At 38.1% G+C, this 12,797-nt stretch overlaps 1 protein-coding gene across 1 annotated transcript in view; it reads left to right on the top strand.

Annotated features, from left to right (window-relative positions):
- Window positions 1-8,402: 8,402 nt before the first annotated feature.
- Window positions 8,403-12,797, top strand: part of Fam81b (family with sequence similarity 81 member B) — a 102,464-nt gene continuing 98,069 nt past the window's right edge. Inside the window, exons 1-3 of the mRNA XM_051172501.1 lie at window positions 8,403-8,439; window positions 8,604-8,701; window positions 11,236-11,300. Coding sequence (XP_051028458.1) covers window positions 8,403-8,439; window positions 8,604-8,701; window positions 11,236-11,300 — 200 coding nt within the window. The remainder of the gene's footprint in view (window positions 8,440-8,603; window positions 8,702-11,235; window positions 11,301-12,797) is intronic.

Consider the following 12,797-nt stretch of genomic DNA (forward strand, 5'->3'; position numbering starts at 1 on the left):
TTGAGGGACATCTATGTTGTTTCCAGTTTCTGGATATTATGAATAAAACTTCTATGAACATAATTGAGCAAATGTCCTTGTTGTACGGTGAAGCATCATTTATGTATATGTCCAGAAGTGGGGAAGAGTCTCTAACTCATTGGCACTGGAGACAATTTCCTGAACAGAACACAAAAGCTCAGACCCTAAGATCAACAATTAATAAATGGTACCTCATGAAACTGAAAAGCTTCTGTAAGGCAAAAGACACTGTCAACAGAGCAAAGCAACAGCCTACAGATTGGGAAAAGATTTTCACCAACCCTACATCTTGACAGAGGGCTAATATCCAATATATATATATATATACAAAGAACTCAAGAAATTAAATACAAACCAACCAAATAATCCAATTAAAAATGGGGCACAGAGCTAAACAGAGAATTCTCAACGGAAGAATATTCAGTCATGAGAAGCACTTAAGGAAATGCTCAACATGCATAGCTATCAGGGAAATGCAAATCAAAATAACTCAGATTCCATCTTACACCTACCAGAATGGCTAAGATAAAAAACTCAAGTGATAGCATATGCTGGTTAGGATGTGGAGAAAGAAGAACACTCCTCCATTGCTGGTAGATGGATTCTAAGAAAATTGGAAACAGCTCTCTCTCAAGACCTAGGTATACCACTCCTGGTCATATACCCAAAAGATGCTCCACCATACAACAAGGGCATTTGCTCAACTATGTTCATAGCAGTGTTATTTGTAATAGTCAGAAACTGGAAACAACCTAGATGTCTCTCAACTGAAGAATGGATAAGGAAACTCTGGTACATTTACACAATAGGATACTATTCAGCTATAAAAAACAAGGAGTTCATAAAACTTGCAGGCAAATAGATGGAGCTGGAAAAGACCTTCTCAAGTGAAGTAACCCAGACGCCAAAGAACACACATAGTATGTACTCACATATAAGCAGATCTTAGCCATATGATTCAGGATATTGCAATCCACAGGCCTAAAGAAGCTAAGTAATAAGGAGGCTCCTAGGGAGGAGGCTTAATTCTCATTCAGAAGGGAAAATACAATAGACACTAGAAGCAGTTGAAAAGAGGGAGTACACGGATCTGGGACCTCAACATGAGGCCAAATGCCTTGCATCTGATGGAGGAGAAAATCGGGAATATGCTTGAACTTGTAGGCTCAGAAAAGGGCTTTGTTAATAGGACCTGATAGCATAGGCATTAATACCAACCTTTAATAAATGAGATCTCATGGAACTCAAAAGTTTCTATGCAATAACAAACTCTTATCACTGTCACTCAAATTAAGAGACAGCCGAGAGAATGGGGAAATACGCTGTACCAGCTATACATCTGACAGACAATACCTAGGATATGCAAAAAACTTTTTTTAAAAAATGCATATCAAGAAAACAACCCAATTTTATTTTATTTTTTTTTATTAATTTATTCTTGTTACATCTCAATGTTTAACCCATCCCTTGTATCCTTCCATTCCTCCCCCCCCCCCCATTTTCCCATATTCCCCTCCCCTATGACTGTTCCTGAGGGGGATTACCTCCCCCTATATATTCTCATAGGGTATCAAGTCTCTTCTTGGCTACCTGCTGTCCTTCCTCTGAGTGCCACCAGGTCTCTCCCTCCAGGGGACATGGTCAAATGTGAGGCACCATAGTACGTGAGAAAGTCATATCACACTCTCCACTCAACTGTGGAGAATATTCTGACCATTGGCTAGATCTGGGAAGGGGTTTAAAGTTTACCTCCTGTATTGTCCTTGGTTGGTGCCTTAGTTTGAGCGGGACCCCTGGGCCCAAATCTGCCTATCATATTGTTCTACTTGTAGATTTCTAGGACCCTCTGGATCCTTTTATTTTGCTATTCTCCTATGCGTCTCTCATTTAGAGTCCCAATAGGATGCCTTCCCCTCTGTCCCAGTTTCCTGGTAAGTGAAGGCTTTCGTGGGACATGCCCTTTGGGCTAGTATGCAGATATAAGTGATTTGATTCTTTCTGCTTCTGGGTTAACTCACTCATTATGATCATTTCTAGCTCAATCCATTTATCCACAAATTTCGGGAATTCCTTGTTTTTAATAACTGAGTAGTATTCCATAGTGTATATGTACCACAGTTTCTTTATCCACTCTTCTACTGAGGGACACTTAGGCTGTTTCCATGTTCTGGCTATTATGAATAAGGCTGCTATGAACATGGTTGAGCAAATTTTCTTGTTGTGTGCTGGAGCATCTTCTGGGTATATTCCAAGGAGTGGAATAGCTGGGTCTTGAGGAAGCCCTATTCTCATTTTTCTGAGATAGCACCAGATAGATTTCCAAAGTGGCTGTACTAGCTTGCATTCCCACCAGCAATGAAGGAGTGTTCCTCTCTCCCTACATCCTCGCCAGCATGTGGTGTCGCTTGAGTTTTTGATCTTAGCCATTCTGATGGGTGTAAGATGGAATCTCAGAGTTGTTTTGATTTGCATTTCCCTAATGACTAAGGAGGTTGAGCATTTCTTTAAGTGTTTCTCAGCCATTTGATACTCCTCTGTTGAGAATTCTCTGTTTAGTTCCAAGCCCCATTTCTCAATTGGGTTATTCGGTTAGGTGGTGTTTAATTTCTTGAGTTCTTTATATATTTTGGATATTAGACCTTTGTCAGATGTAGGGTTGGTGAAGATTTTTTCCCAGTCTGTAGGCTGTCGCTTTGTTCTCTTGACAGTGTCTCCTGCTTTACAGAAGCTTCTCAGCCTCATGAGGTCCCATTTATTAATGGTTGACATTAAGGCCTGGGCCGTTGGTGTTCTGTTCAGGAAGTTGTCTCCTGTGCCAATATGTTCCAGGCTCTTTCCCACTTTTTCCTCTAAGTGGCTTAGTGTCTCTGGTTTTATGTTGAGGTCTTTAATCCACTTGGATTTGAGTTTTGTGCAAGGTGACAAATATGGGTCCAGTTTCATTTTTTTACACATAGACCTCCAGTTAGACCAGCACCATTTGAACAACCCAATTTTAAAATGGGGCATGGAACAGAGAATTGTCAAAAAAAAAAAAAAAAAGAAAGAAAGAAAGAAAGAAAAGAAAAAAGAAAACACAAATGGCTTAGGAACATTTTCTAAAATTGTTCAACATCCTTTGCCATCAATAAAATGCAAATTAAAACTGCTTTGAGATTTTATCTTACCCCAGGCATAATGGCTAAGATTGCCTTTTAAAAAGTAACAAATGCTGCTAGATGAGGTGAAAGGGAAACACTATTCACTGCTGGTGGGAATGAAAACTGAGGGAGACTCTATGGAAATCAGCATAAAAGTTGCTTAAAATGGTAGGAATATATCTACCTCATGATCTAGCTGTACTACTCTTGAGCACATACCCAAAAGACTACACCCTACTACAGAGATGCTTGTTAATCCGTATTTACTGCTGCTCTGTTCACAGTAGCCAGCAAAGGAAGATGGCCTAGACGAACATCAACTGACAACAGGGTGATGAATATGTTGTACATTTACACAGTAAAATATTAGTCAGGCGTTACGAAAAATGAAACTATAAAACTCACAGGTAAGTAAATAGAACTGGGAGCAAGTTTACTCCTGAAAGAGTGTGGTGGTTTGAGTGAGATGTCTCCTGTAGTCTTGAGGATTTAAATGCTTGGTCCTCAGTTCATGGCACTGTTTGGGAAGGCTTAGGAGATACAGTCTTGCTGGAGAAAGTATGCCACTGGGCCAGGCTTTGAAGCTTAAAAGCCTCGTGACATTCTTAGGATGCTTTCTTAGCTTTCTGCCTGTGGTTCAAGATGTGAGCTCTCAGCTGTTTCTGCTTCCATTCCTGCCTGTAGCCATGCTTCCCTCCATAATGGTGATGGACTCTGGTCCCTCTGGAACTCTAAGCCCAAATAAATACTTCCTTCATTCCATAAGCTGTCTTGGTCGTGATGTTTTATTGCAACAATACAAAAGTAACTAATACAGTTCAGTATCCCAGAGCCAGAAAGACAAACATTGCAAGTGTTTCTCGTATGTGAATGTTATCTTTGAGTCTTAAGTATGGGGTCATGGGAGAGGGGAATTTTTTTCAAAACAGAGGATATAGAATTCAATGACATAAAATGAAAAGGGAGAATAAGGGAACAGGAAATACGAAATGGAAACAGGGATAGGAGGGCAGGGTAGAAGAAGGAATATGGGGAGGAATAACTAGCATTAAAGATCTTTTTTAAAAGCCATTTGAAAATTTACTACTGTAGAAACTTTTAAAAATATGCACATATACATATATAAAAGGAATTTAAAAGGAGTAACCCTACAACAAGAGAATAATACCCAACTAGATACCACATGCTAGCCCAGTGAAAGGAATGGGTTGCTTCTTCTGTTGACTTATTGGCCAGTGAGGTCCCATAGAACGCAAAACATTACAAGTTATTGCTTCTGCTCTTAGTTACCCTCTAGAACTTGCCAGTAAAGTTCTATTGCTGAAGACACCACATATTTGAGTCATAGAACATGGAGAAATCAAGCTGGTACTGTCCTAGAAGCTTCTTCCATATTGATTAGCTTTTGTGGTGCTAGAAGGGGCTATTCATACTACTAGAGGAAAAAAGGAATCATTAACCCTGCCCAGCTACAAACCCTATGAACTGTAACAATGACCTTCTTGGAAAGATATGCCCACTGGTGCAACAGTGGCATGAGCATCTTGAAAGTAACCAACTATTTTCTGTTGAATTTAAAGCTTATTCTGTGAAATTATATACACAGCTGCACCATTATTATGTCCTAGGACTTGTATCTAGATATCTAGATAGATCATAGTCCTGAGGAGAGAACCTACAACTAGTATTCTACCAAATGGACATAAAACTAAAATGACCTCCAATGACCTATTCCTCTATCCATAGAGCAGTACACTTCTCAATTCCCATCAAAGAAGCTTCTTTTTGTTGTATATGGCATTAAGACAGAGAGATGCAAAACTGGGTAACAGGTAGAGAATAAGAGACTATGGAGTATTTATCCCTAATTGGGACATAAAAATCATGGTCTGCCCCACAAGGCTTCTGAATCTTTGTAGACAAAGGGAGAAAAAAGATTATAAGAGCCAGAGGTAGTGGATACCTAGAAGGAAAAGTGTTTTCTGGACATGCTATGGTAGCTGCACATATGAACTCACAAATGATTGATAGTATGCACAACGCCTGTACAAGCTCAAGCCAGATAAACTTCTAGCATGTGGGGTGAGCAGACACAACATCGTACCCCATTTTAAAGATCTATTGGCATTTGTTATCTTATGGGAGTGAGTGGAAGAGTCACTTTCTTTAAGGGTGCGTCCCTGGGTAGGTTAACCACTCTCTATGGCAGGTCTGTTACCCGCGAGTATTTGAGCAACAGAAATTGCTCTTGGAGGGGGTGGATCTCAGAGGAGTTAGAACTTGAGGTGAAATGATTTAAATACATTGTATAAATTCTCAAAGGATTAATAAATATATTTTTAAAAGATTATTCTCTGATGAGTAGCTGAAAGAACTGAATGTACTCGCTTTCATACCAAAGGAAGAACTAAACACTCTGCTAGGTAACCCGTCTGTTCTGTCTTAAAACTAAAGAAGTCATTTCATTCTATGGGTACAAAAAATATTTTTACAAGTTTACTTGCTAAAATGTCAACCGTATGCTCTACTTTGGTTTCAAACACAGAGAACCCCCTTACCAAGGAAAACAATTTAGCAGAATTCCATTGAATATGTCCTGGCTGTGGCTGGGGGAATGGACACAGAGTAAGTTTTAAGAAACTTGGGAGCTAGTTGGCTTAATCATTGGTTCATGTGACTTATTTAATGTCTCTGAACATCTTTGTACTTTTATTTGTAGTTTCTGGATAGTCATACTACATTCCTTACCATATGAATCATGAGGTGGACCATGAGAAATAATTTATAAATATTAAATGGATAACACAGATTAGAGGCTATTGTAAGATCAAGGCAGTTAAAATCAGAATAGCAAAAAGAACAGGATGTGAGACCCAGAGAAATACTCCAGAAAGAAATGAGGCTCCCCAGGAGGGGCGACTGAGTAGTGCTGGCACAGCTGGTGAGGACAAAGAGAAAATAAAGGAGAAAGGGAAAGTTGAGGAGTTTTCTGATAATAACTGCCTTCTTAGGCCCAGGTTGGTGAGGCTAGTGCAGCTGAGGCCATAGCACCTGGCAGATACCCAGATCTGCCACTACCCACTCACACTCCTTTTGTGACTTAAAAATAGTTACCCCTTTGATTTTAGTCATGAGAAAACAGTCTTAGAAGATTTACGTTGTTAAAATATTCATTGGTATATACCTGAGAAATTACAGCAAATATGAAAAATCTACAGTGTGATTGGCAATCCCTGAAACAAACAGTACACAATGGTTTTGTCTTAGATGACCCTAAACACTGATCACTCAACTCAAGAGATTTCTTTGTATATTTATTGATTATCTGCACATGATCATTTAAAAACATTTTAGTTTGAACTTGAACATTTTCGGGTTTTGTGCTTAGTTTATACTTTCACTAAGTCTAAGCTGGCAAGAGTCATAAATCATCGATGTCCATGAAGGATTTCACATACAAAGGCTAGAAGTTAATGGTGTGTGTGTGTGTATGTGTGTGTGTGTGTGTGTGTGTGTTATACACACTCATTATGTGAACAAAGCTGCTGCCATTCATCTCTCAAGTCCAAAGCAGTTGAACTATGCGTTTCTGTAGGGCTGTCTTCTCTAGGCAAGGGGTAAATGATGAATCTAAGCAAGTGTTGTTGTAAATGAATATATTTCTATGATCCTGGAGGCTGAGGCAGCAGGATCATGAGTTGAAGGCCAGCCTGAGCTACACATCAAGTAAGAGCCTATCTCGGAAAAAAAAAAAAAGAAGAAGAAATAATCCAAAAATATTGTTGAGCAAAATCAGATTCAGTTGTTTTTCTCCTGGGTCAGACCCTGCTTGAACCTGTTTCTTAGATAAATGCCTTGTAGAATAGTAACTAGTTACCTTTTAGTAGCTTGAAACTCAGAGGAGAACTGTAAGCATGTAGTTGCATTTTAATACAATTATATGTTGTATTTAATCAGCCACCTGATGAGGTCACTACTAGTTCATCTTACAGAAGAGAATGCTAAGGCTTGAAGAGGTGATACATATTTGCTGATGGTTCAGAAGGAGTCAGGGTTTCGAGCCATTCTATTGGGATCCAGAACCACTGAATTTCACTCAATGACCAATTAGTGTCAGTCTCACTTGGTGCTGGATAAAGGGATAATTGGGCTAGAAATCATAGTCTGCTTGTAAACCATACAAGACTTCAGTTCTAAGTTTCAATGCTTAGCTTAGCATTGCAGGATATAATAGTGGAGCCAAAATCCTGGGCCATCTTTATCTCTGGATAAGTTTTATCACTCACCATCTGGACATCCTATGTCCTTAGAGCCAGGCAAACCCAAAACTGTAATTTGGATAGCAACCTAGGTAGTAGTTTCATTTCTATATATGAAAGCTAAGCAAATAAACATACAAATTCTAATTTTAAAACTGAGGAAAAGAAAAACAATTAAACTTAAAATAATTTACTTCATTTTTGCAAATATGAATCAAATTTTCTTCTAAACCAAAATCCGTATCTATTTAAGTACTGACCCGTGCCATTGCGACAGAACTATGATGGTCTCCTAATGGCCTCGAAGAGTTAGCTTCCTCAACCAGCATATATAGACAAAGATTAAGGAATAAAGTGACGTTTTTTTCCTTTTTCCTTTTTTTTTTTTTTTTTTTCCTGTCTCTAACTTGATGGAAGTTATACTCTCATCAAACTCATCAATTAAATCTAGGGTAGGATTTGAAATATCTCAATTAGACAAAGTGAATGGGTAATTGGGATCAATGAACCCCCCCATAAACTCAAAAATCCTAGAGACTTCACTACTTGAGGTAGGCAAGAGACCCTACTGACGTCACAGAGCCCTCCTAAGTCACAGTGCTCGTGATCTGCCCTTGGACAGGTGGTTCAGAGGCACTAGGATTTTTAGTTTGGATGCAGTCAGGATCCCTTTGTGTTTTGGCGTTTTAAGAATGAAAACATATTTCTGTTCCCTTTCAAAAAAAAAAAAAAAACAAATCAACAAAAAGTAGTTGTAATCAAGCTGGGGAATCAACTTTATGAGTTCAGGTATTTACCCATGGACATCAAGTCTTTACATTTCTCAGATTTCCCTCTTAGCATTTCTTACTATATATAAACGAAGGCAAAAATATCTCAAAGGCTCTCATATCTTCTCTTGAGCAGAATACGATGCATCTCCCAATATATTAGACCTATTTGACCTCAACAAAGATTCTAAATGCTTCGTGGAAGTCGAGATATGCTCTGTTCATCAGCTACAGATGTGACGCTGGCAGGTGAGGGAACGCAGTGCGGGAGGGAAGAGACTAGTGTCAAGCAAGTTGAGAGCCTCTCTTTAAATTTTGCCACCTGCACAGAAACTAGCTTCAAATTTTAAAATGCCAGCAGTGCAACAATGCACTCATAGTTCCTGATCTGAGTCTGCATTCTGGTTGCCTAGATACAGATGTAAACAAAAGTGCCTCCCTGCCTGCCGAAGAACAGCCTGATCCACCTGATGGCCCCCTTCCTGGCTCAACCAGTGACCAAGAAAAGAAAGCAAGTACTTTCAGATATTCATGTTAAGAATGGAATAATTTGTTCAGTTTCTCTGAAGCTCAGGTTGTTTAGAGTTCGAAGGAATCCCAGAGGAAGGCTCTCTTTTTGTGTTCCTGCATTTCCTGTTTGCTCTGCCTTGATACAGTGACTAGGCACAGCAAGGTTTCCATTTAAACAGTGATCTCAGTTTCTAAATATATTAACTGGATGGATTTTAAATGTGGGGATAAGTTTTTATATTTGATAATGATGATATATTATGATAGAGATTCTTTAAGGAAAAAGATAGATATGTCCAGTGTTTCCTTTTTAAGTCCTTCTCAAACTTTCCATTAATGATAAAGACCTTGCAAAGTGAGTTTGTTTCAGATTTAGGTAGGTCCAATAACACCTACACAGTCTGTTACGAAAACAGTACCAGAGAGTCAGCATGGCATCAAGCACAGGCTTTGAGTTTCTGTGTTAGATTGGATGACTGCTTAAGCTCAGTTTTCTCTTATATAAAGTAAATTAGTTAGGCCTACCTTTTGTTGTGGCTTCTAATTTAAGTAAAGCCCTAGCAGGCAAAACAGGCTCCGTGTATAATCACATGATCCATTACATCTCCTATTCTCAAGTTGTTCACCTATAAAGAGACTCATCTTAAATTAGTTAAAGGAACTTTTGCCATATATGATGAAAAAACTATGATACTGATTAACAGCTATTAGAAAATGAAATCACAATATATATGAAAAGATGTAATAATTTAAGACTTGTAACATTTTAAAATGCTATTGTGAACAGATGAAAATTGACTCAGATGTAGAAATCCCATAATAAAGTTATTTGTAAAATGAGTTTTACATATAATCACATCTTAGCCTCTAAGAATACATGGAAAAGGCATATACATATATACACTATACTCCAAAGTACGCATGATGAGAATATCCTAGTAATTCATTTCCTTTGGAAATATTCAGCCCACAAATATTTACACAACAGTGTTTGTTATCAACTGCATAAAGCAAAGACCAGGCAGTTGATGAGGAAATACCAAGACCCAACTAACCCTGGGGTTCCTTGGAGAGGTGAGAAAATACCTAGCATGAAGTTACTGATAAGTTCAAGACCCAAAGCATTTTGAGGAAGAAAGAGTTGTGAGAAGAAGTGCTAGGGAGACATCTGATCAGGTCCCCTAGGGATACAGGGTGGTACCCAGAACACAAAGATGCAAGTACCCAGCAAAGGATTCTCTAGGGCAGTACTTTCTCAACCTTCCTCATGTTGTGATGACCCCAACCATAAAATCATTTCATTGCTATTTCACAATTTTGCTACTGTTATGATTGTAAGATATCTGATATACAAGATGTCTGGCATGTAGCTCTCAAAGGAGTCATGACTCACAGGTTGAGAAACACTGCTGCAGGGGGAAGTCTGGGCTAAGGCACATGCAATACTTGCAGACCCTAATCCACAAGATTCCAGGGCAATGCACTCTCCTAGAAGCTCACTGAACCCATCCTGACCAACTTGGAACCTGTTCCAATAACCTCCTGCCAACTGGGTTGGATCAAGCCAGAATAGCAAGTATTAACTTTCTTGATAATAGAGTAGCCTGATTTTTTAATTTTGTTTGTTTAGATGAGGGTTATTTGCAGTTAAATGCCTTGGCTCTAAACCAGAAAATGATTGATTCCATTAACACTTGCTAAATAACTAACTTCTGAACAAGAGTCTTATTATTTTCTTTTATTTTATTACTATACAGTGAAATAACCCAAGTAAAATCTCCAACAAATATATTTTGTTTAATTGGTTAACTGAAGAAGAATATCACTTACATTTCCTCCATTAAATGCACTTCAGTGATTGACTATTAAAATTAGAATAAAATTTGCTCTATTTTTGAGCTGTAAAAAAGACATTAGACCTTTAAGTTTTTTCAATATATAGAAAGAGTAAATATATTTGGTATCTTTTTTCTCATAAAGATGTTACCAAATCATCAACATTTGGAAAGAAACAAAACCTCCTAGAAGTAGCAAAATAGTGAATTAGAGATATTTTAGCTCAATGTTCATATGGCCCATTTGTCTCTACTAAATTATACATATGGCTGTTCTGTGCTTTTATTTCTCATTTATAATAATCTGACATCTAGGTTTTTATAAAATTATTTTGATTGACTATCTTTCTAGTTTGAGGCTGTTTTGAAAATTAGCCGATTCCCTTAGGAAATCACTGTGTCAGGAATAAGTCACTGTCTTTGGCCTCATTTCAAAGCTCAGTCAGTAATCACTGGAGTTTTCATCTAGGAATGATGTATGGCTTCGCTTCTAAAAAGCTTTTCCTGAAGCAAAGCTCTTTAGGAGTGTCCCAGAACCTAATTATAGTTTAGGTCCAACGATGCAAATGTGACATATGCAAGATTAACTAGTGGTGTACATCTTATTTTAAATAAAACCATTTATTTAAAGAGAAGATGGATGAAAGTAGCCCACCAAAGCATCACTTGATACATTTTGAATCTGTCACCTCTGTTTTAGGTAAGATTATCTCCAGCCAAAATGTCAACCAAGAACTCTACAGATCTAGTTGAATATGTTGACAAGTAAGTCTGTATACTAATGCTTTTAAGTAGTTACTGCATTTAATGGCGCAGCAGAGATTAGAGGGGCTGAGTGAGACCTTGGAAATCATGCAAATAGTTATCTGCTTTCAGAAAAGCCTAAACCACCTCAAACAGGCCGAGCTTACAGTCTAAACACATAGCGCTGCCTTCGCGTTAAGTGACTTCATGAACTCCTATAGATCTGCGAGCAGAAATAAAGGGTAGGAAGTGACACATAACACAACACATAGATAACTATAACTTTCAAATTAAGCTAAGCAAATCTGTTGACACTGTATTGAAAACCCAGGAAAACCTGAGATATGCTACTCGTCAAAAAAAGTATGACTTTAAAAGAAAATCAAATTCCACAACATTCCTACTTAGAGTGCTATCCCTGGAGCCCAAGTCCACAGGAGTGGGATGGTTTTGGTCCTTGGGACACATCTGTTGGTAGCTACATATTGTCCAAAAGATCTCAGAATTCTAGATCTTAGGGGTGACATTTCAGAAGTAATGCCTATGAATTGGAGCTGTCCTCTACTCAGCACAGGAAAGGGGTGTTCCCTGTTCATAGCTGCAGAGCAGCTGTGATTTAGTCTTGGTCCTTCACTGCTGCTGTCAAGCATCTATTTGGGAAATTTAGTTCTTTCTTCTCATTTGCAAAATAAGGAGGTTGGACTAGAAGTTCAAAATAATTCTGATTCTATAATATACATTCTAACCACAGAAGGAATATGGCCAAACAAATGAAGTGAATCAATGTGAAGAGAAATCATAAATAGCAGGCCGATTTTTAAAGTCATCTTTGACAATGAAAAGGGTGAGATTTTAAATTCTGCTTTCTATTGCAATATTTACAGTTAAGAATTTTCCTGTTCTTAGTAACCCAGTGTTTCACTTTTTTTCTATGCTTTCTATAACTTGCAATTTCTCACAGGAGTATAGATTTACAATTTTTGGTGGGGATCAAAACAGGAGAAATTATTTGTCCTAGTGTTTTAAAAATGTGACATTTAGATACAACAAATGCAGTATTCCCCAAATTAATTTTAAAGGACATATTAGCTAACTTTAGCATCAGAAAACAAGGAAAGTTGTTTCTACCTGTCTGTGACAATTAAAAACTAAAATTCATTCCTCTAAATTATTAAGATAATTCCAGTTTGAAGCCAGTGTGACCTGTATTCCGGGAGATATGAGAATAAACTCTTGGAGAGCGATAATAGCCTTAATTTTCAATCATTATCTTGGGTCACAGCCCAAGAAAAGGTTAATTGCATCTATTTATGTATGTGTTTTATATGCATATGTTTGTAGACATGGGTGTCACTGTGCACCTGTGGAGGCCAGAGGTGAACCTTGTGAGTTGGTTCTGTCCTTGCATGTCACCTGGCCTGGCAGCAAGCACTTTTATGCACTTAGCTATCTCACTCAGCTAGATTTTTGGCAAAATGGAGTTAAGACAAAGATTACCTGCCCCAACATTCATTTCTA

The sequence above is a fragment of the Acomys russatus genome, chromosome 30 (genome assembly GCF_903995435.1).
Source record: "Acomys russatus chromosome 30, mAcoRus1.1, whole genome shotgun sequence".
Lineage (NCBI taxonomy): Eukaryota > Metazoa > Chordata > Mammalia > Rodentia > Muridae > Acomys > Acomys russatus.